This window comes from Pongo pygmaeus, chromosome 1 (assembly GCF_028885625.2).
Source record: "Pongo pygmaeus isolate AG05252 chromosome 1, NHGRI_mPonPyg2-v2.0_pri, whole genome shotgun sequence".
Lineage (NCBI taxonomy): Eukaryota > Metazoa > Chordata > Mammalia > Primates > Hominidae > Pongo > Pongo pygmaeus.
In genome coordinates, this window is record NC_072373.2 from 168,522,169 (window position 1) to 168,547,278 (window position 25,110).

The following is a 25,110-nucleotide window of genomic DNA, read 5'->3' on the forward strand; positions in this document are numbered from 1 at the left end:
CTACCAATGACTTTCTTCACAGAATTGGAAAAAACTACTTTAAAGTTCATATGGAACAAAAAAAGAGCCCACATTGCCAAGACAATCCTAAGCAAAAAGAACAAAGCTGGAGGCATCACGCTACCTGACTTCAAACTATACTACAAAGCTACAGTAACCAAAACAGCATGGTACTGGTACCAAAACAGAGATATGGACCAATGGAACAGAACAGAGCCCTCAGAAATAATATCACACATCTACAACCATCTGATCTTTGACAAACCTGACAGAAACAAGCAATGGGGAAAGGATTCCCTATTTAATAAATGGTGCTGGGAAAACTGGCTAGCCATATGTAGAAAGCTGAAACTGGATCCTTCCTTACACCTTGTACAAAAATTAATTAAAGACGGATTAAAGACTTAAATGTTAGACCTAAGATTATAAAAACCCTAGCAGAAAACCTAAGCAATACCATTCAGGACATAGGCATGGGCAAGGACTTCATGTCTGAAACACCAAAAGCAATAGCAACAAAAGCCAAAATTGACAAACAGGATCTAGTTAAACTAAAGAGCTTCTGCACAGCAAAAGAAACTACCATCAGAGTGAACAGGCAACCTACAGAATGGGAGAAAATGTTTGCAATCTACCCATCTGACAAGGGGCTAATATCAATAATCTACAAAGAACTTAAACAAATTTACAAGAAAAAATCAAACAACCCCATCAAAAAGTGGATGAAGGATATGAACAGACACTTCTCAAAAGGAGACATTTATGCAACCAACAGACACATGAAAAAAATGTTCACCATCACTGGCCATCAGAGAAATGCAAATCAAAACCACACTGAGGTACCATCTCACACCAGTTAGAATGGCGATCATTAAAAAGTCAGGAAACAACAGGTGCTGGAGAGGATGTAGAGAAATAGGAACACTTTTACACTGTTGGTGGGAGTGTAAACTAATTCACCCATTGTGGAAGACAGTGTGGCGATTCCTCAAGGATCTGGAACTAGATATACCATTTGATGCAGCCATCCCATTACTGGGTATATACCCAAAGGATTATAAATCATGCTGCTATAAAGACATGCACACGTGTGTCTACTGCAGCACTATCCACAACAGCAAAGACTTGGAACCAACCCAAATGTCCATCAGTGATAGACTAGATTAAGAAAATGTGGCACATATACACCATGGAATACTATGCAGCCATAAGAAGGATGAGTTCATGTCCTTTGTAGGGACATGGATGAAGCTGGAAACCATCATTCTGAGCAAACTATCACAAGGACAGAAAACCAAACTTGGCACGTTCTCACTCATAGGTGAGAATTGAATAATGAGAAAACTTGGACACAGGGTGGGGAACATCACACACCGGGACCTGTTGTGGGGTAGGGAGACGGGGAGGGATAGCATTAGGAGAAATACCTAATATAAATGACGAGTTAATGGGTGTAGCACACCAACATGGCACATGTACACATATGTAACAAACCTGCATGTTGTGTACATGTACCCTAGAACTTAAAGTATAATAAAAAAATTTAAAAAAAGAAAAGCTTCTGCATAGCAAAATAGGTAGTCAACACAGTAAACAGACAACCTACAGAACGGGAGAAAATATTTGCAAACTATGTCTCCAATGAATGACTAATATTCAGGTTCTAGAAGAACTCACACAACTCAGTAAGAATAAAACAACCCACCATTAAAAAGTGGGCAAAAGACATGAACAGACATTTTCTCAAAAGTAGACATATAAATAGCCAGCAAACTAACAATCCTGCAAGTAAATCCACATTCAAACCACAATGAGATACCATCTCATATCAGTCAGAATGGTCATTATTAAAAAGTCAGAAAACAACTGATACTGGCAAGGATGTGGAGAAAAGAGAACACTTATACGCTGTTGGTGGGGATGTAAATTAGTACAACTTCTGTCGATGTGGAAAACAGTATGGAGATCTCTTAAAGAACTAAAAATAGCACAACCATTTGACCCAGTAACTCCACTACTGGGTATCTATCCAAAGGAAAAGAAATAGTTCTATCAAAAAGACACATGTACTTGTATGTTTATTTCAGCACTATTTGCAATAGCAAAGTCATGAAAGCAATCTAAGTGTCCATCAACAGATGATAGGATACAGAAAATGTGGTATATATATATATATATACGTATATGTACATATATATGTGTATATATATACATGTATGTATATATATACATGTATATATACATATATGTATATATACATGTATATGTACATATATACATATATACACATATATACAGGCATAAAAATAATGAAACTATGTTTTGTGTCATGGATTACTATACAGGCATAAAAAGAATGAAATTATGTTTTGTTTTGTTTTCAGCAACATGAATGGTGCTGGAGGCCATTATTCTAAGTGAAATAACTCAGAAACAGGAAATTAAACACTCCATGTTCTCACTAAGCTAAACAATGGGTACACACAGACATGCAGAAGAAGATAATAAACACTGGGGATCCCAGGATGAAGGAGGCTGGTGGAGCGGGGGTGAGGGTTGAAAAATTACATATTCAGTATGATGTTCACTATTTGGGTGATGGGTATACTAGAAGACCAAACCCCAACACTATGCATATATATCCATGTAACAAACCTGCACATTTATCCCCTGAATCTATAAAAATAAAAAAAATTTTAAATTAAAAAAATATTTATATAAATATTTATGTAAGCAATTTAAGGTCAATATGGCATTTGTGCCAGGCGCAGTGGCTCACACCTGTAATCTGAGCACTTTGGGAGGCCAAGGCGGGCGGATCACGAGGTCAGGAGTTTGAGACCAGCCTGGCCAACATAGTGAAACCCCGTCTCTACTAAAAATACAAAAAATTAGCCAGGCGTGGTGGCGGGCAGCGCCTGTAATTCCAGCTACTGGGGAGGCTGAGGTAGGAGAATCACTTGAACACAGGAGGTAGAAGTTGCAGTGAGCCAAGATCGCGCCATTGCACTCCAGCCTGGGCGACAAGAGTGAAACTCCATCTCAAAAATAAATAATCATTAAAAAAAATTTTTTTAATGGCATTTGTACAATTTGTACTATTTAGGCAATTTTTAATTTCATACACTGGATGCAGTTAGCAGGGCATCTGTCTTTCAGCAACAAAAGTTCTACTATCACATAAAAGAAAAAGTTCCAATTTAAATACAAATCACTATCGGCTGAAAGCAAAGGCTTCCAGGTGTATTGTATCTTCAGAAGAATATTTCCAGAGGAAAAAAATGATCTTCTGTCAAATTCTAATTGAAGTTGTCTTACTCCCTAGTTATACAACTAGTCCCTTTTTTATTTTTCTTTTAAGAGACAGGTCTCACTCTGTCACCCAGGCCGGCATGCAGTGCCATGCTCACTGAAGCCTCAAACTCCTAGGTTCAAGTGATTCTCCTGCCTGAGCCTCCTGAGTAGCTGGGACTACAGGTGGGTGCCACCAGGCCCGGCTAATGTTTAATTTTTTGTAGAGAGGGGGGTCTCCCTATATTGGCCAGGCTGGTCTTAAATTCCTGGCCTCAAGTGATTCTCCTGCCTTGGCCTCCAGAAGTGCTGGAATTACAGGCATGAGCCACCAAACATGGCTGGAATTACTGCACCAGTAAGTCACTCATTCTAAATTGAATATGTGTTTCTATGATTATCAACTTTTGTTCATCTATATGTTTATAAGTTGATAATTAAAAACTGACATGCAGCCAGGCACTGTGGTTCACACCTGCAATCCCAGTACTTTAGGAGGCCAAGGCAGGTGGATCACTTGAGCCCAGGAGTTGGAGACTAGCATAGGCAACACAGGAGAGACCCCATCTCTACAAAAAAAATAAAAATAAATTATCTGGATATGGTGGTGCTCGCCCGTGGTCCCAGCTACTCAGGAGGCTGAGGTAGGAGGATAACTTGAGCCCAGGAAGTAAGGCAGCAGTGAGCCATGAACGTGCCACTACACTCCAGCCGGGGCAACAAAGTGAGACCTGTCTAAAAAAAATAAAATACAAATACATGTTTTATTTTCTCTCAGTATACTTCAAAAAGTAAATCAAGAGGCAGATTAGAATAAAATATATTGTTAGAAGTAATAGGAAACCTGGCTGGGCACAGTGGCTCACACTTGTAATTACAGCACGTTGGAAGACCAAGGCAGGCAGATCACCTGAGGTCAGGAGTTTGAGACCAGCCTTACCAACACGGTGAAACCCTGTCTCTACTAAAGATACAAACAGAATTAGCCGTGTGTGGTAGCAGATGCCTGTAGTCCCAGCTACTTGGGAGGCTGAGGCATGAGAATCACTTGAACCCAGGAGGCAGAGGTTGCAGTAAGCCAAGATCATGCCACTGCACTCCAGCCTGGGCAAGACAGTAAGACTGTCTCAAAAAAAAAAAGTAACAGGAAACCCGATGTCTGCAAAATGTCAAAGTATTAGACAAATGAGATTCCCCTAACAAAAGGTGTCAAAGCTTTATTATTCAAATATATGTAATCAATGAAATTTGAAAGCTTTTAGAAAAAATGATTTTCAACTCCATTTAGAGATGCTCTCAGAGCTTAGTGCATGTCGAGGTGCACATCCTACCATTCTGACTGACATAGTAAGCAAAGAAAACACTTCTTCAGTGAACAAATGAGCTGACTCATTTCTCCATCAGTGTATTACACGAGGTGGGACAACATTTCCTGCTGAGACTCATGGAGCAACTTCCATAATTGAACTGCTCTTCCAAACATAAACTACTTGAGGGATAGAGGGGTGGCAAATTAATCACCTCTGTCTGAAGGTGGTTCAAGTGGAGAAGTAGATGAGGATGTCTTCCTTCGAACTACGGTTAGGTGTACCATCTGCCCTGCATTTCGTAATACTTCAACAACATCATGGTTGGCAAAACCCTGAATGTTCACGCCATCGACCTAAAACATCAAGAGAAACATTAAACAGAGGTTTCAAGTTAGCTACTATTTTTAGCTCTGGCAACACTGAATAAAATCAGGCAATTTCTTTCATTCCAAAAATAAATTATTTAGGCTGGGTGTGGTGGGTCGCGCCTGTAATCCCAGCACTTTGGTAGGTCAAGGTGGGTGGATCACCTGAGGTCAGGAGTTTGGGACCAGACTGGCCAACATGGTGAAACCCCATCTCTACTAAACATACAAAAATTAGCTAGGTGTGGTGGCAGGCACCTGTAGACCCAGCTACTCGGGAGGCTGAGGCAGGAGAATCACTTGAACCTGGGAGGCAGTGGTTGGAGTGAGCCAAGATTGTGCCATTGCACTCCAGCCTGGGCGACAGAGCAAGATGAAGCAAGGATGGAAGGAGGGAAGGAAAGAGGGAGGGAAGGAAGGAAGGAAGAAGGAGAAGGAGAAGGAAGGAAGAGAGGAAGGGGGGGAAAGAAAGGGGAAGAAAATAGAAAGGAAGAAAGGAAGAAAAAAGAAAGAAAGAAAGAAAAGACAGACGGACGGACAGAAGGAAGGAAAGAAAGAAAGAAAGAAAGAAAGAAAGAAAAAGAAAATAAATTTAGACCTTAGAATATATTTTTGAACAAGGATGTAAAACTAGTAAAACATGCTGAGAAACTTCCTCACACACTAGAAAGCAAATTCAAATTTGTCACTTAACTAACAGCCTGAGAGATATAAAGGACTTTAATCTCTGATGCAATTCAAAATTCAAAATGCCATAAAAGATGGCTGGTTATTACACAAGATGTATTAATAGAAGCCATTATTATCAAAACTGAAGAGGTCATCTAATACTTCATCCCTCTATTCACATCACCACATGATATTTTCAAGAAACACACTGATCTCCCTCCAATAGGTCTACTAGCTTTCTGAAAAAGCTTGAGCAAGAACAGTATTCTTAATCTATGTCAAGCCCAATTCCTGAAGTCTAATCAGAACCAATAGACTTCCTCTCTCAATCTTCTTTGAGCTAGCTATAAGTATTTCAACTTTCCCCATAAGGCTTTTAAAGCCAAGAGTCATGAAATGTGCTTTCTTAGATAGATTTGAAGGACAAGGATTCAAATCATACCATCCAGCATTTGTTTCTACGTTAAGCAATGTGTGTGTATACATATGTATAGACATTAATACAAGTGTATATATATATTGAACTAATTTCTACTAAATGGGGGAAAGACCAGTTTTAATTGATAAAAGATAATTATTATATTCTTAAATACATAAAATACCTCAATTTTAGTTCTACTTATAATTATTGTTAACAGGAAAACTACTTTCACAAAAAAGATAAAAAGAGCTGGTTAATGGCCTATTAATTATAGATAAAATGGGTGAGTTTAAAGAACACAGTGTGGTCCTTGCAGGGTTTTCTAGGATAATGCTAGAACATCTTTCAAACATATATGTATAGAAAAATATATTTTTTTTACCAATATGTTTAGTGAATCCTTTCTTTACTGACAGTGAAAAAAAAATTAATGTAGGAAGAAGAGTCCAAAATAATGAGATTTCACTGTATAACAAACTTAATTTTTTAAAAAACCTTATAAAACTATATTAAGCTATTCCCCCTCTCACATGTATTATAATAATGATCAACCTTTTTTTCCATTAGAATCAAACCTAAAACAGAGGCTGGTTACTTACAGCGACTATTTTGTCATTCACTTGAATGTGGCCATTGTGGTACGCAGCACTGCCAGGTATTATACTTTTCACATAAATCCCTGCAGCTTCCCCTTAAGGTGCACAGACATACAGAAAAAGGAAGAAAATTCTAATTAGGCCTTGATTGCAAAATTTGTATCAAGAGGTTAATTAGCTAACGGGGTTGACTGGAGGTTTGATAAATACTATTTTGAACACAAGCAGAGAAACTGATGGATTATTTCAAACTGTCACCATCTCAAGTGACCCGAATTTGAAATGATTTGACTGATGACTACTCTTCTGTTAAAATAATCAGTGATGGAACCCTGATGAAATGTACTCTAATTTAAGCTGGAATTCAGGAGAGCCCAGAGTAACTCTGACTCTCTCTCAGTCTGTCTCTACTCTTATTACTGATGTGGCATAAAACTTCATTTTTTTTTTTTACCATCACTATGACAAGAGTCTCCTAGGTCTTCCTGCCTATATTTAGATCACTGCTCATGTTAGCTTCACAGACACAGAAATAAGAAAACTATATATGATCTTTTTGTTTGTTTTTTGAGACGGAGTTTTGCTCTTGTCGCCCAGGTTGGAGTGCAATGGCACGATCTCAGCTCACTGCAACCTCCATTTCCAGAGTTCAAGCGATTCTCCTGCCTCCTGAGTAGCTGGAATTACAAGCGCCCACCAGCACACCCAGATAATTTTCATAATTTTAGTAGAGATGGGGTTTCACCATGTTGGTCAGGTTGGTCTCGAACTCCTAACCTCAGGTGATCCGCCCGCCTCGGCCTCCCAAAGCACTGAGATTACAGGTGTGAGTCACCACGCCTGGCCCAGAAAAGTACATATGGTCTTAACAAAAAAAAAAAAATTAGTATGAGCTCAGCAACATGAAATAATCTTTATATATTATAAAATAAAACACTGAAACAGACAAATGGCTATAAAAAATTTTTAAATTAAAACTTTGATTTTAAAGCATGCCTTCCCATGGGCAGGGACAGGAAGGGAAATTGGAAAATAAAACACAATAGATCTGCATGATTTTACATTTTTATTTCCAAATAAACTCAAAACATTGTTTGTAGGCCAGGTGTAGTTGTTCACAGTTGTAATCCCAGCACTTTGGGAGGCTGAGGGGGGAGGATCACCTGAGCCCAGGACTTTGAGGCCAGCCTGGGTGACATAGTGGGATGTCATCTCACAAAAAATTTAAAAATTAGCTAGGTGTAATGGTGCATGCCTGTAATTCCAGCTACTCTGGAGGCTGAGGCATGAGAATCACCTGAGTCCAGGAACTTAAGGCTTGTCTCTTAAAAAAAAAGTCCGAGCATGGTGGCTCACGCCTGTAATCCCAGCACTTCGGGAGGCTGAGGCAGACAGATCACTTGAGGTCAGGAGTTCAAGACCAGCCTGGCCAACATGGCAAAACCCTGTTTCTACCAAAATACAAAAATTAGCTGGGCATGATGGTGCACGTCTAATCCCAGCTACTTGGGAGGGTGAGGCAGGAGAATCGCTTGAACCTGGAAGGTGGAGGATGTAGTGAGCCGAGATCATGCCACTGCACTCCAGCCTGGGAAACAGAGCGAGATTCCGTCTCAAAAAAAAAAAAACTGTAGAAGAAAAATAAACATAAATCACTTTCCATTGCCAACAAAATAATATATAAATTTCATAGAATCACATTCAAGGCCCTCCATAATCTGCCCAAATTTATTTTTTGACTTCAATTTCCACTACAACTTTCCAAGAAAATAAAAGTCTGGACACACCAGGCTCTTTTTTTTTTTTTTGAAACAGGATCTGGCTCTGTTGCCCAGGTTGCAGGTTGGTGTGCAGTGGCACAATCATGGCTCACTGCAGCCTCTGCCTCCCCAGCTCAAGCAATCCCACCTCAGCCGCCCGAGTAGCTGCGGCTACAATTTTTTTTTATTTTTTGTAGAGACAGTGTTTCACCATGTTGCCCAAGCTGGTCTTGAACTCCTGGGCTTAAGTGAGCCATCAGCCTCAGCCTCCCAAAGCGCTGGGATTACAGGCATGAGCCACCAAGCCCAGTCCGCAGCACGCACTTGACATTTCCCCAAAACATGTAGCATTTTCATGATTTTACCTTTTCTCTACTTTCTTTCTTCCGGTAAACTCTGACCTATCGAAACCCTTCTTTTCCATTCATAGCTCAAATGCCACCTTCTTTGTGAATTCTCCATTTCCCTCTGACAAACTGAATATGTCATCTGCCATACCATGATAGTTTGCTTGTACAGTGGGCCCGCATATCTGTGGATTTCACATCTACAGAATGTGAACCAGGCGTGGTGGCGCACGCCCATAGTCCCAGCTACTGGGGAGTCTGAGGCACAAGAGTCACTTGAACCCAGGAGGCGGAGGTTGCAGTGAGCCAAGATCACGCCACTGCACTCCAGCTCTGGGCGACAGAGCGAGACTCCATCTCAGAAAAGAAAAAAAATGATAATAATAATTTTTAAAAAAGAACTAAGTGTTTCTTATATGTTTGTCTCCCTGAGCAGACTTCTCTTATTCATTTTTCTACCCTCTCCAGAACTGCTCAAAAGTCCAATGAATAGAATAAAGCAAAAATGATTTTCAAAGACTACTTGTTAAAAAGCATGTTGAGTTGTGTTTGGATTTACGTGCTCCCTGCCATCCCTAATTACCCAGTCCAAAAAACTTTTGAGGGTAAAGAAGTAAAATGGGTCAGGCACGGTGGCTCATGCCTGTAATCCCAGCACTTTGGGAGGCCAAGGCAAGCGGATCACCTGAGGTCAGGAGTTTGAGATCACCCTGGCCAACATGGTGAAACCCTGTCTCTGCTAAAAATACAAAAATTATCCGGGGGTGGTGGTGTATGCCTGTACTCCCAGCTACCCGAAGGCTGGGGTAGGAGAATCTCTTGAACCTGGGAGGCGGAGGTTGCAGTGAGCCAAGATTGCGCCACTGCACTCCAGCCTGGGCGACAGAGCGAGACTCATCTCAAAAAAAAAAAACAAAAACAAACAAACAAACAAAAGAAGTAAAATAGTAAAATGATACTTTCCTTTATCCAGTAATATAAACATTAAATTTTCTCAATGTTCTACCAGTCATTCACTTTCACTTAGGAACGAAACCATAAGTTTAGGAACTAATGATTCCTCTAACCAGACTTAACATACTAAAAACTACTTGATGTGGTTTTTTGCAACATTATTATACAATCCACCCTGAGCTCTTTTGAATGCCATTAAATTCTGAACCTAAATAAAGGTGGCACTTAGAATCTAAAGGTTTGAAAAAAGATAGTTCATTAGGCTAAAATAGCACAAGGTGGTCTGACATGAATTTCATTCAGGACTTTGAATACATTAGCACTCTTAATCCTTCCACCTGCTGTAAGTATGCAAAATAACAATTTTTTTTTAAGGAAATGAACTCTGTCATCTTGCTATTAAAAAAAAACTAGAACATTTTATAACTCTGAATTTTCATATTATTAGCAAATATTTGTGGAAAGGTTTATTTTTTCTTACCCTGATAATTCTCTTATAATAAAGGAATAAATCTTATAGTGAAAGTTACCAAAGCTTTGCAGATAGGAGTTGAGAGAGTTTTAGTCACGGATACTTGAATTGTGTATTTATTCTCATAGTTTATTCCTTTCACATGAAAAGAAAATAGTTCTAATGAAAATGCTTGTTTTAACTTTTTTTTTAGTGATAAAACATAATAGTCATACTTTGGGAACATTTACAATATGAAATATATACAGAAATCAATTTACTTATCACAAATCTAATCTATCATATGTTAACAATATTCATAATATAGCTATTTTACAAACAAGAGAAGGCACAATTCAAATATTATACACTCAGCTGGCCAATTATATTCTTTTGTTAATGGATATCAAGCCAGCTATAAAACTATTGAGATAAAAATGTGGTTCTGTAATCACTGAGAAGTGACTGCTTGCTAGTACAGATTCATGGTTTTATTGTTCAAGATTTAAATTAAAATCTTGCAATCTTGCAAGTATTTAATTTTACTATCTAGAAACCTTAACATCCTTTACAATTTCCAAATATAAAATAGAAATGATTCATTTACCTGTATGAGATGTTCCAACATAGCCAACAATTCTAATTCCAAGACTCTGCCCATCTTTTCTCACGAGCTCAACATTGTAAGTTTCAAAAAGAGAACTGTCCTAAAAGGAAAAACCAAATTTAATTATATATGCTTAGTGGCATACCTGTGTGTACATAGTCAATCTGTGCAAGGTTTGTCAAGTATTTTCTTAGCATCTATGGTAGGCAGAATTTTAAGATGGTCCCATGACCTTCAATTCCTGGTGCTACTCCCATATTGATGCCATATTACATGGCAAAATGGAGATTATCCAAGTGGGCCTAATCTCATCACTGTAGTCCTTTAAAGGCAGAGTTTTCTCCTGCTGGTAGCAGAAAGGGAAATGAAAAAGATCTGAATCATTAAGGACTCAACTTGCGGTTTGAAGATGGAGGGAGTCACGTGACAAGGAATGCAGGGGACCTTAAGGAGCCAAAAGAGGTCTCTGGCTGGCAGCCAACAAACAAAAAGGGACCTCAGTTCTACAGTTGCAAGGAACAAGAATCTGCCAACAATCTGAATGAGACTGGGTATGGACTGTCCCCAGGGCATCCAGAAAAGAGCCCAGCCAGGCCCACACCTTGATTTTGGCCTTTGTAAGAAGCTAAGCAGAGGCCAGGTGCAGTGGCTCACACCTTTAATCCCAGCACTTTGGGAGGCTGAGGTGGGTGGATCACCTGATGTCAGGAGTTGGAGACCAGCCTGGCCAGCCTGATGACGGGTTGGAGACAGCAACCCGTCTCTACTAAAAATACAAATATTAGCCAGGCATGGTGGCACATGCCTGTAACCCCAGCTACTCCAGAGGCTGATACGAGAGAATCGCTTGAATCCAGGAGGCAGAGGTTGCAGTGAGCCGAGATCACGCCACTGTACTCTGACCTGGGCAACAGAGCAAGACTCTGTCTCAAAAAAAAAAAAAAAAAGAAGAAGAAGAAGTTAAGCAGAGAGCCCAGCCAAGCCCACCCTGAATTCTGACCTACAGAACTGTGAACTAACTATGAACTAACAAAGGATATTGTTTTAAACCAGTAAATTTGTTATACAACAATAGAAAGCTAATATAACCACTTAGAAAAAAGGCTATATTTGTATCTGAAAGAACTACGAACATAAAGAAAAATTTAGAAACAAAACGTAAGACTAATTATTGTTCAGTAATATAAAAATATTGACCTAAAACTTATTTTATTTTCTTCTTCTTGTTTTTTTTTGTTTGTTTGTTTTTTGTTTTTTTTTCAGAGACAGGATCTTGCTCTGTCACCCAGGCAGGAGTGCAATGGAGCAATCACAGCTTATTGCAACCTCAAACTCCTGGCCTCAAGCAATCCTCCCCCTTCAGCCTCCCAAGTAGCTGGGACTACAGGTATGAGCTACTGCATCTGGTCCTAAGACTTACTTTCAATACTCGTCTTTTAAACACTTCTGTAAAGGAGTAAGGTGTCTAAATACATAATACTTAGCTTTTAATTCAAAACATTAACATGAGAAAGTAAATAATTGATTGGATCAAGTTTCCACTTATCACATATCTACATTTGTCTCTCACTACAAAGTAGAAGGCTCCAGGGAACTAGAGTAATGGAGTAAAAAGAAAATGTAACCACAATTTGGAGAAACTTTTTTTTTTTTTGAGAGAGAGTCTCACTCTGTCACCCAGGCTGGAGTGCAGTGGCAGGATCTCGGCTCACTGCAGCCTCCACCTCCCGGGTTCAAGTGATTCTCCTGCCTCAGCCTCCTGAGTAGCTGGAATTACAAGTGTGTGCCACCACTCCTGGCTAACCTTTGTATTTTTAGTAGAGTCAGGTTTCACCATGTTGGCCAGGCTGGTCTTGAGCTCCTGGCCTCATGTGATCCACCCACCTCAGCCTCCCAAAGTGCTGGGATTACAGGCGTGAGCCACCAAGCCTGGCTGGAGAAACTTTTTAAAGGTTCTGATATTTCAGATAGAAAACTTCCACTCATACAGTTCCAAGTAGAGAAAGGCAACAACTTCCCAGAATACACAGAATGACATACCAGGTGATGATAATCAGTGGCCTTCCACCCTTTTCCACCATAATCATTTCTCTTTCCTTTTGTTTTTGTTTCGGGTTTTTTTTTTTTTTGTCTGTTTATTTTTATATTTTATTTTATTTATATTTTATTTTATTTTATTTTATTTATTTTATTTTATTTTATTTTATTTTATTTTATTTTATTTTATTTTATTTTAACAGAGTCTTGCCCTGTTGCCCAGGCTGGAGTGCAGTGGCGCAATCTCAGCTCACTGCAACCTCTGCCTCCTCGGTTGACATGATTCTCCAGCCTCAGCCTCCTGAGTAGCTGGGACTACAGATGTGCGCCACATCTGGCTAATTTTTGTATTTTTAGTAGAGATTGGGTTTTGCCATCTTGGCCAGGCTTGTCTTGAACTCCTGACCTCAGGTGATCCACCCACCTTGGCCTCCCAAAGTGCTGGCATTAGAGGCATAAGCCACCGCATCCGGCCCATTTCTCTTTTCTTTCCTCTTCCTCCTGGACCCTCCCTTCAAAACTTATTTCTGGTCAGGCATGGTGGCTCACGCCTGTAATCCCAGCACTTTGGGAGACCAAGGTGGGCGGATCACCTGAGGTCGGGAGTTCGAGACCAGCCTGACCAACATGGAGAAACGCCATCTCTACTAAAAATACAAAATTAGCCAGGCATGGTGGTGCATGCCTGTAATCCCAGCTACTCAGGAGGCTGAGGCAGGAGAACCGCTTGAATCTGGGAGGTGGAGGTTGCAGTGAGCCGAGATAGTGCCACTGCACTCCAGCCTGGGCAACAAGAGTGAAACTCCATCTCAAAAACAAAACAAAACAAACAAAAAACCTATTTCTTTGCTTTTATTTTATTATGTCTTCATTAAAAGCCCGTGTTGAGATAGTGGGAAGGAGTTTGGAATGGACCAGAAAGATGTGAATTCAAATTCCAGTTTTGCAACTTACTCCCTATAAGGTCTTTAACATGATGTTTGACTTTATTTTCCTCATCTATTAAATGTATAATAAGGCCTATCTGGCAGAATTACTGTGAAGATTTCAGATGACCTGAGCAATTCCAGGTGCTTGATAATTAAAAATAATAACTATTATTATTACATAATTAAAATAATTAGTATAATAAATATTATTGATATCCATTCCCTTTAACCAGCCTGTGGCTACCAGTGATAATTCTCACACATCGGCTAGTGTTTACAGTTTTCCCTCCACCACCTGGTCTCCTCACCAGCCCAATGAAATAGACAAGGCAAGTATTCTTCAATTTATAAATAAGTCACTGACGCTCAGGGAGGCTGAATGACTTAACCCTGAGAAACAGCGAAACAGAAAACCAACATGTCTAACGTCTCCAAATGAGTTTTTTTTTCCTGTTTCACTAGTGAGCGCGCAACTCACACCAATGTGGTGCTTCAAGTTGAAAGAATTTCTTATCTTACAGTGTGTCACACCCAGGCTTTGGTTTAAGATGAAAGAATGATATGTATACTCACAGAACCAGGGCCCTTGCTGGCTACAGTAGGCAGGGCAACAGGTAAGGCGGCAGGGGCAGGAGGGGTGACTGAAATGTCACCAGCTGGATCTCTAGCAACGAGCATCCTGACTGAATTCCCACAGTTCCTTAGAACTTGTGCAACTTGCTCACTGGTCATTCCCTGCACGTTTGTGCCACCAATCTTCAAGATGTGGTCCCCTGTCTGGAGTCTTCCATCCTTCAATCCAAGAAAAAGACAAAATTATTTTGAGAAATCAATGCTGTAACTTCACTGGTTAATAACAATTCATCAGACTTTCAGCTCTGGCAAAATGGCTGACAAAGAAGCCACCTAAAATGCTGAATAAAATGGAATACTGTTAATAACTGGCTGAAATGGTGAGAGTAAAGGAATTTCATGTAGAACACAAAGGAATGGCTCAAAATGAGAAAAGCAATCAGTATTCTAAAAAAGGCCTTTGCTTGAGGGTATAAGCTCATGCCTAATGGCCTAGAGTTGGGTGTTAATGGCCACGTGTGCAAGGAAGAGGACAGAAAGGCCAGGACCTCAAGAAGGAAAAGTCAGAACAGAAGCCTCCAGCATAAAGCTGGGAACTTCAAAACCAACATCCTCAGTGACATGTTTGAGGAATAGAAAGATGCCAGTGTGGCTATAAGGAAATGAGGAAAAAGAAGAGTAGTCTAAGAGATGGGAGAGTTAATGGAGTCAGACAGTATAGGGCATCTTCTTTGCATGATTGGGAAGAGAAGGCATCGAGCAGAGTTTTGAAACAGAGGAGTGACATTACCTGACTGACTTTAACAACATAATTCAAGCTTCTGTGCTTAAAATAAACTACAGAAGAGGAAACGACAGCAGCAAAGATACGAGTTGGGAGGCCTTAGCAATAATCCACAATAGCTTGGGTGTGGTTCACAGTTGGGGTGTTCAGAAGTGAGATTCTAGATAGATAGATAGATAGATAGATAGATAGATAGATAGATAGATAGATAGATAGTTTTTTGTTTCGTTTTGTTTTGAGTCAGAATCTCACTCTGTCGCCCAGGCTGGAGTGCAATGACGCGATCTCGGCTCACTGCAACCTCCGCCTCCCAGGTTCAAGCAATTCTCCTGCCTCAGCCTCCTGAGTAGCTGGGATTACAGGCGCGCACCACCATGCTTGGCTAATTTTTGTATTTTTAGTAGAGACTGGGTTTCACTATGTCAGGCTGATCTCAAACTCCTGACCTCTTGATCCACCCGCCTCGGCCTCTCAAAGTGCTGGGATTACAGACGTGAGCCACTGTGCCCGGCCAAGATATATTTTTAATAAACTGTCAATAGGATCTGCAGATAGCTCCTATATGGGCTGTGAGGGAGGAAAAAGGAGTCAAAACTCCATTTTTAGCCTGAGCAACTAGAAAGATAGAGTTGCCATGAACTGAGATGAAGACTACAGAGGTACAGATGGGTGAGGTGGAAATCAGGAGTTCAGTTTCAGAGCTGTTGTCTTAGATACCTATTAGACATTCAAGTGGAGGTAACAGGTATACAGCCAGATACACAAATCTGAAGTTCAGTAGAGAAATCCAGACTATGCATTTAAATTTGGGAGCTGAGGAGAGGTAAAACAAACAAACAAAAAAACACCTTGCGGGTCATTGGCACATAGGAGGTATTTAGTCATGATTCTGCCAGCACAGTGGCTCACCCCTGTAATCCCAGCACTTTGGGAGGCCAAGGTGGGTGGATCACTTGAGGCCAGGAGTTGGAGACCAGCCTGGCCAACATGGAGAAACTCCATCTCTACTAAAAATATAAAAATTAGCCAGGTGTGATGGCATACGCCTGTAATCTCAACTACTCGAGAGGCTGAGGCACGCGAATCACTTGAACCTGGGAGGCGGAGGTTGCAGTGAGCAAAGATCACGCCACTGCACTCCAGCTTGGGCGACAGAGCAAGACTCTATCTCACAAAAACAAAATAAATAAATAAATAAGTCAAGATTCCAGATGAGTTGAAAGAAAAGATACATAATGTTATATTTCTTAAGCTAGGTGGTATGTATTATACACTGGTAATTATTGTTTTGCTTTGTTGAGATAGAGACCCACTCTGTTGCCCAGGTTGGTCTTGCAAATAATTATTGTTTTAGTTATCATTTAAAATGTGTACAGGTATTATATACATTCTTTTATATGTATGTATATTTCATACACAGAAGGTAAATAATAATTTATCAAAATGAGTATCTGTTCAAAGTGTTCATCAGTTCCCTTCTTTGAGAAATTTTTGAAACAGCTAATTTTTACAAAATTTTTCCTAAATTTGTTTAGTCATAAATTCTGAATTCACTTTATTATAGTGTATTAAAGATACCACAATCTTAACACAGCTGGCTTTATTTAAACTTATACACGCAGAGCACCTTACAGGTTCAAAATCACTTTCATGTACCATCTCACTTAGAGAAGGACAACTTTCAAATGAGAAAATTGAGATACAAAAAGTTTGACTGACTTGACCAAGGTCACAAAGCTGATAAAAAGGTTGAACCAAAGCTGAATCCAAGTTGCTCACTGAAGACTATTCTCATTCAGTTATTTGCCTTATACTTCAGTATCTCCAGAGTAACATTACTGTAGCAAGTCAATCTCCTACATGCAAAGGCTGCTAGTAGATAGTAAATTTATTGCTTTCCTATTCTCCAAGAAACTGCCTATAACTCTCAAAAGGTTTGAATGCAATGAAGATGAAAAATAGATATCCTGCAACATGGAGAGAAAGCTTGAGAACAGAGCAATGACTATTGGGTTAATCCGGTTCTGAGCTTCAAATTCCTAGTTCCAGGTAGCACCACTGCAAGCTAAAGATGATATTCTGAAGGAAGAAGTTTTTAAAAAAACTCTTAGACTGAGAAGTCTATTCTCCATCCTTCCTTTTCTCCACTTTTACAGGAACCTAAATGAAGGAATGCTTTAGATTGAAATAATACGTACAAAGCTCTGTGCTTTGTTGTAAATGCTGCAGAAGCCACTAGAAGGGACTGGAAGTGTAGACAAGTGGTGCAGCGGAAATGCAATGTAATTCAGAAACATCTGGAAAGACTTAGAAAACAGAAACAGAGGCAAGGAGGACATTGTTATGAAAAAAGGAATGAAGAATTGCTGGATTTCTACTTTAATAGTGATAATCTGATATTCTGTTTTCATGCATGCAACAGACTTGAAACAAAATAAGCAACTACTTAAGAGAAAGTCAGTGGTCCTGATGAAAAATAAGGGTAAAGTTGCCTCTGTAAATCAAACTATTCTTCAACAGAATTATGCACTGATCAAAAAATTAAAAAATATATATGTCTAATAAGTGTTTTCATACTTGGCTTGGCCAAAGAAGGGCATTTTATCATAAAGTATATTTTTAGTCACTTCCAAGGCATTATTTTTCTTCTATTTTACTTCAACTCTTAATTTAAAATGATGTCTATAATTTGCATCTGTCACTGAAAGTCAAACATTTTCTTCCTACAGAAAAGCAGGTGTTCTGAAGAATTCGTAAGTACAAAAATAGTCATTAGTGAGATTGATAGAAAGATACCAAAATGACAGCTACCTTGTCTAAGTCCAGCAGCCACAGTCTGCATTTTATTGATATTTTCTGATCAACATTCTCCTTCCATAACCTGTCTTCTGTGTGAGAAAACTAAAAGGCATAAAGTCCCTTTTGCTCTTTAACAGAAATCATCAATCAATGAAAACCAATAAATAGCTATGCCAAGATTCAAGTACATAGCATGCTAATCAAACATTCACATATAAAAGTTTTATTAATCCATAGATTCTTTCAAAAGAGAAAAAAATTACGCATATTGGCAAAGATAGTGTGAAAGGCAGAAAAATTAAAACAGCTGAAGCAACAGGGTATCACACACTTACAGTGAATGTACACCTGTAATCCCAGCACTTTGGAAGGCCGAGGCGGGCAGATCACCTGAGGTCAGGAGTTTTTGTTTTTGTTTTTGTTTGAGACGGAGTCTCACTCTGTCGCCAAACCAGCCTGGCCAACATGGTGAAACCCCATATCTACTAAAAACGCAAAAATTAGCTGGGCATGGTGGTGAGCGCCTGTGATCCCAGCTACATGGGAGACTGAGGCACAAGACTTATACCTGGGAGGTGGAGGATGCAGTGAGCCAAAATCATACCACTGCACTCCAGCCTGAGCAACAGAGCAAGACCCTGTCTCAGAAAAAAAAAAAAAAAAAAAGTAGCAACTTTAGGCTAAAAAAAAACTCACATTACTTTGCATTTTAACTTCTCTGATACGCTGTTGTGGATGATAATTAAAAAAAAAAAATTTAAACCTATAGGAATTCAGATATGAGCTACAAAAGAAGAAATCAAATTTGTTTCTTCAAAAACTAAAAAATGAATCCAGGTACCGTGGCTCATGCCTGTAATCCCAGCACTTTGGGAGGACTGCTTGAAGTCAGGAGTTGGAGGCTGCAGTGAGCTAGGATTGCACCACTGCACTCTAGCCTAAGTGACAGAGCAAGACTCTGTCTCTATTAAAAAAAAAAAAAAAAAAGGAAAAAAAAAGGCACCAAATACTTCCAAAACTCAGAAAATGAAATCACAACTATGTTTGATTCCAGGCCAGTTTTATTATTGGTCTTCGATCAAAAGGCAACATGCCATTGATAGAAAAGGGTAACTTTACAAAATAAAATACACTCTTTCCCTAAAGGAATTAAAGAAACTATCATATCCTACTCAAATTCCCAGAGCACTCATTAACTGATTTTTAAATATAAAGAAAATATCTGTTCATATAATCACTCGAAGCAAAATTGCTTGGGACTAACCAACCATTTAGTGACCTCAAGCTGGGCCTTCCTTACTCTACACTGAAAGTCTCTCAAAGTTCACATCCACCCTCAAACCCTTGCTTGGTTCCATTCCTTCCTAGTATTAGGTTACTGGGTAGTCAGTAGACTCATATTATAACTGCTTCATACCAAAATGTCAATAATTTATGACAACCTTTAAATAGGCTGTGTTCTGAAGACAACGAGGTATTCCGGTATACCTGACTGCCCTAGAACTTCCCCAGACCACATGAAAGAGGTTTCTGCACTTCAAGGGTTTTACACTGCCCGTTATCAATGTCACACAAAACAAAACAAAAAGTACCTCCCCAAAAAATGTTTAACTCTTGCCACAACTGATAAAATGTTCTCAAGGTGAGTGTTTCAAGCACTGTGAATTTTGGAGAGGCTCTGAGGCTTACAGGGAGATATGCCTTTTAGCTACCCTTTTAATATCATATAATTTCTCTATCCATGGAATTGGCCCGATTATATTAACTGATTGGACATTGTAACTAGATCTCAACAAATGTTTCTTAAAAGATTCCTATAAATCAATTTTTTTAAGTAAATAAATGCCATTTTCTACTTCATTTCTTTTACATCATTAGCAGCAGGACACAACAGAAAGACAAGTAAGGGCTTTGGAGTCAGATGCACTCAAGTTCAAATCTTAGCTCTACTTTGGACAAAGTGTATGGCCAAAGGTCAGTTGTTTATCCTCCCTAAGTCTCAGATCCTTCTTAAGCAAAATGAGAACACATTTCTCTCTCAGTGGGTTACAAGCATTTTGGGAACTAAGAGGCATTGTGCTAAGCATGTTACACTGATTAACATTGAATTTTCACACAGCCTTTTATTTAAGGCAAGCAAAATTATCTCCTGACAAAAAATAAAAAAAAAAAGTGTTAACGGCAGACTACTTTCCTTGGAAAGGCCTTCTCACAAGGTTAGCCCTTGGCTAACACCTGGGAGCTTAGATTCTGTGAGGGTTCTCACCATTCCCTGGTAAAAATGGCTCTAGGTGCCTAAAGTGTAGTCTCTGCTGAACACTTGCATTCTTCTGCAAGTCTAGGACTTCGGTATATGCTACACAGTGTGTGCCTATGTGACCAGCATCCAGTAACAACCCTGTGCAGAGTCTCTGATGGGCTTCCATGGCAGACATGTCAGATGTGTGGTCATAATTCACCACTGGAAGACTTAAGTGTGTCCTATATGACTCCATGGGGAGAGGACTTGTGGAAGCTTGTGCCTGGTTTCCTCCAGTCTCCACCTCATGCACCTTTTCCATGTTGATTTTGCTTTGTATTCTTTCACTGTAATAAATATAGCTGTGGGTGTAACTGTATGCTGAGTCCTATGAATCCTCCTAGCAAGTCATCAAATCTGGTGGTCTTGGGGACCATTTTAGAAACATAGAATTAAGCCAAGAAGTCAATTGCCCAGGGTGAGAGGTGGATCCAGAATTCAAGTCTTCATCTGTCTGATTCTAAAGCTCACACACTATAATCCTATGCTCTTTCCTTTCAGAGGCTAATTTGGATGTAGTTGTGCTGAGAAGAATTTCTCCAAAGGTAGATAATAGGGAAGGTATATACCACATCTTGTGCCATAGCCTAGGGCCTGAGGGTGCTGCAGCTTAAGTCATTTCATGAGTTATAGCAAGCATAACATTGACTGGTAATAAGCAACAAATGGGGCCAGGCTGAGGAAGGAGATAAGTTGGTTATAGCAAGAAGGCTGAAGAGATTTTATCTGCCATCAGCTGACATGAGAGGAAAGGAGAAGTGAATACTGCTCTGTCCCCTACGGCTAGGCCTTACCATATGCTCTAGAAGAGACAATAGCTCTGTTGTTCCTAGAGCTGGCTACTCCCTGTTGATGGATGTGAACAATTGTGCACAGGTGTATATCAGGAAAAGGAAAACACTAGGATTAACTTTGGATAAATTCAAACAACAACGCTCAGACTTCAGAATCAAACAGATATGGGCTCAGTCCTGACTTTGTGGCTCACCTAGCTGCTGTAACCTTGGACAATTTCTTAATGGTTTCCATATCTATAATTTGGGAATAAAACTTCTAAGAGTGTTTTGAAGGTTACATGAGAATAATGTACATTAAGCAGATAACAATGTCTAGCATAAGTACTTGCTTCTCTTTGAGCACTTATGACCCTATGACAAGCATACCCTCTACCTCCTCTTTGATGATCTGAAATAGTGAGGATCCCTTCCAGTAAAGGGTGAAAATCAGACTTGGGCTTTTTCCAACAATGCCTTAATGGGATTAATCTGGGAAACTCTGCACATCTTATTCTTGTGAAAATTCATAAAGCATGTTAGTACTTTAAAAGCTCAGAAAGTTCTTACAGTAAAGAAACCTATTGGATTTTGTTTAAATTTACTTGACCCTTTGTTGTTCACAATAACCACTCCACTTTGCATTTTGGAAAAAAAAATGCCACTCCAACAAACAAACCTATTAAAATTGCTAAGGCAGAGGCAGGAGGAGGGAGGGAATACAAAGAAAGGCATCCCAAAATTTTCTGCAATATTTTATTATTTCCAGATTATAAAATTTTTAAGAATCCTTAAAGAATATTGTGTTGTGCCACAGATGTGTGTGGTTTTTGTTTGTTTGTTTTGAGAAAGTCTTGCTCTGTCGCCCAGGCTGGAGTGCTGTGGCATGATCTTGGCTCACTGCAACCTCTGCCTCCCAGGTTCAAGCAATTCTCGTGCCTCAGCCTCCTGAGTAGCTGGGATTATGGGCATGCACCTCCACACCTGGCTAATTTTTTGTATTTTTAGTAGAGATGGGGTTTCACCATGTTGGCCAGGCTGGTCTTGAACTCCTGACCTCAAGTGATCCACCCGGCTCGGCCTCCCAAAGTGTTGCGATTACAGGCATGAGCCACTGCACCCAGCCACAGATGTGTTTTAAAGGTCTATAAAATGAACATTCTCAAACATTCTGGTCTCAGAACTTGCTACAGTTTGGATGTTTGTCCCCCTCAAACCTCATGTTGAAATCTCATCCCCATTGTTGGAGGTGGGGCCCAATGGGAGGTGTTTGGGTCATGGGGGTGAATCCCTCATGAATGGCTTGGTGCAGTGAGTTCTTGCTCTGAGTTCTCTGCAGTGAGTTTACTTAGTGCAGTGAGTTCTCACTCTGATTGTTAAAAAGAGAGTTGCCCCCCACCCACCACTTCCTCGCTGCCCACGTGATCTCTGCACACACTGGCTCTCCTTCACCTTCCACCATGGAAGCAGCCTGAGGTTTTCTCCAGATGCCCAATTTTCCAGCCAGCAGAACTGTAAGCTAAATAAACCTATTTTAAATTACCCATCCTCAGATATTTCCTTATAGCAACACTAAAGGGATAAAGACAGAACTCCTTTACATTCTTAAAAATTATTAAGGATGGAGAGACAGGAATTACAAAGTAGTACAGGAATCTGCTGGGGGTAATGAACACGCTCATTATCTTGATTGTGGTAATGGATGGTATAACAGTTAAATTACATGTGTCATCTTAGCTGGGATGTGGTGCTGACTGTTTTGATCAAACACTAATCTAGATGTTGCTGCAAAGGCATTTTGTAAATGTGATTAGCATATACACGCAGTTGATTTTAAGTAAAGGAAGATTACCCTCAATGATGTAGGTGAGCCTCATCCAATCAGTTGAAGAATTCACAAGCAAAAACTGAGATTTCCTAGAGAAGAAATTCTGCCTCAAGAATGTAACAGAGCTTCCTGAGACATTCTGCCAGCCTGCCCTATAGATCTCAAACACAAGACTACGACATCAACTCTTGTCTGGGTTTCCAGCCTCCTGGCCTTCCCTACAAATTTTGGACTTGCCAGCCCCCACCATGGAATGAGCCAATTTTTTAAAATAATATCTTTTTTAAAATAATCACACACATATCATATCCTATTGGTTCTGTTTCTCTGGAGAAATCTGGTAAAAATGAATTCACAAATGTATACATATGCAAAAATTGGTACTGAGGAATTTTTAAAATATTTAATATTTAATGTTAATTTTTATCAATATTTATGTATATTAATGTCTATATATTTTTAAAAGAGCTATATTTTCCAAAACAAAAAATATTGGCCAGGCGTGATGGCTTACACCTGTAATCCTAGCACTTTGGGAGGCCGAGGCAGGTGGATCAGGAGGTCAGGAGTTCGAAACCAGCCTGGCCAACATAGTGAAACCCCATCTCTACTAAAAATGCAAAAATTAGCCAGGCATGGTGGCACATGCCTGTAGTCTCAGCTATTCAGGAGCCTGAGGTAGGAGAATCGCTTGAACCTGGGAGGCAGAGGTTGTGGTGAGCCAAGATTGCACCACTGCACTCCAGCCTGGGCAACAGAGCAAGACTCCATCTCTCTCTATATATATATATTAGTAAGAGTGGGACTGTTTAATATTTTTACAAATCTCTTTAATATCTGGCTTAAAAGAAAACAGCTGGACTCATCTGCTTCTGCATTCAATATGTTACAATATACTGTTTCGGATGAAGTATATGAATAATATCTGGCCTCAATCAGATATATAGTTGGAAAGGGGAGGGGTATTATAATAGTCCTTTCAGCCTATTCTTTGATAACACATCAAAACTTGGCAAGTGGTGGTTTCTTATACAGTTACAATGTAGAATCTGGAACCATATCAACAAACTTTCAGACACTATTTTATTAAAATCCACTGATCTATCTTGATTTTCGAAAGGATCTTTTAGCTACATATTATTTTGTCATATCACATATTGGTCTTCAGAAAATATTGAGGCTGGGTATGGCGGCTCACACCTATAATCCCAGCACTTTGGAAGGCCTAAGCAGGAAGATCGCTTCAGGCCAGGAGTTCGAGACCAGCCTTGGAAACAAAGCGAGACTGTCTCTACAAAAAATAAAAATAAGGCCGGGCGGGTGCAATGGCTTACACCTGTAATTCCAGCACTTTGGGAGGCCAAGGTGGGAGGATCACTTGAGCTCAGGAATTTGAAATCTGCCTGGGCAACATGGTGAAACCCCGTCTCTACAAAAAATACAAAAATTAGCCAGGCATGGTGGCCTGTGTCTGTAGTCTCAGCTACTCCAGAAGCTGAGGTGGGGGGATCACTTGAGCCCCAGAGGCAGAGGCTGCAGTCAGCCAAGATCGCACCACTGCACTCCAGCCTGGGTGACAGAGTGAGACCCTGTCTCAAAAAAATAAAAATAAAAATAAATTAGGCTAGCATGGTGGTACATGCCTGTAGTACCAACTACTCGGGAGACTGAGGTAGGATGACTGCTTGAGCCTGGGAGGTCAAGGCTACAGTGAGATGGGATCACGCCACTGCACTCTAGCCTAGGCAACAGAGCAAGACTATGCTCAAAAAAAAAGAAAAGAAAAAAGGAAGAAAAGAAAATATCGATTCACAGTTATGCAGACCTTCCAAATACTGACGTATTTCATCATATAATATCAAGACAATCATATTGGTTAATATCAATCAACAATCTAATCAGAAATGCCTTTCTTTTCTTTTCTTTTTATTTTTTTTCTTGAGACAGGGTCTTACTCTGTCGCCCAGGCTGGATGGAGTTCAGTGCCACAATCTCGGCTCAAAGCAGCCTCCATCTCCTCCCACCTCAGCCTCCCAAGTAGCACCATGCCCAGCTAACTTTTGTGTCTTTTGTAGAGACAGGGTTTTGCCATATTGCACAGGCTGGTATCGAACTCCTGGGCTCAAGAGATCCTCCCACCTTGGCTTCCCAAAGTGCTGGGATTACAGGCATGAGTCACCATGCCCAGCCTTAGGAAAGCTTTTAAATATTAGGGAAATGTCACGCTTATGGTAAAATACAAATTTTCCAAAATTCTAATTTTTGCTTAAGCTCAAATTTTATTGTTGCTAACAAACAGTGTCAGTTGTTTTCCTTG

At 39.9% G+C, this 25,110-nt stretch overlaps 1 protein-coding gene across 9 annotated transcripts in view; it reads right to left on the reverse strand.

The window, feature by feature from the left end:
* Window positions 1–25,110, reverse strand: part of PATJ (PATJ crumbs cell polarity complex component) — a 424,767-nt gene that overhangs the window by 364,432 nt on the left and 35,225 nt on the right. For all 9 annotated transcript variants that reach the window (XM_054484672.2, XM_054484719.2, XM_054484700.2 and 6 more), the window contains 4 exons: window positions 14,311–14,529; window positions 10,772–10,871; window positions 6,656–6,747; window positions 4,813–4,954 (listed from right to left, as the gene is read on the reverse strand). In XM_054484672.2, coding sequence (XP_054340647.1) covers window positions 4,813–4,954; window positions 6,656–6,747; window positions 10,772–10,871; window positions 14,311–14,529 — 553 coding nt within the window. The remainder of the gene's footprint in view (window positions 1–4,812; window positions 4,955–6,655; window positions 6,748–10,771; window positions 10,872–14,310; window positions 14,530–25,110) is intronic.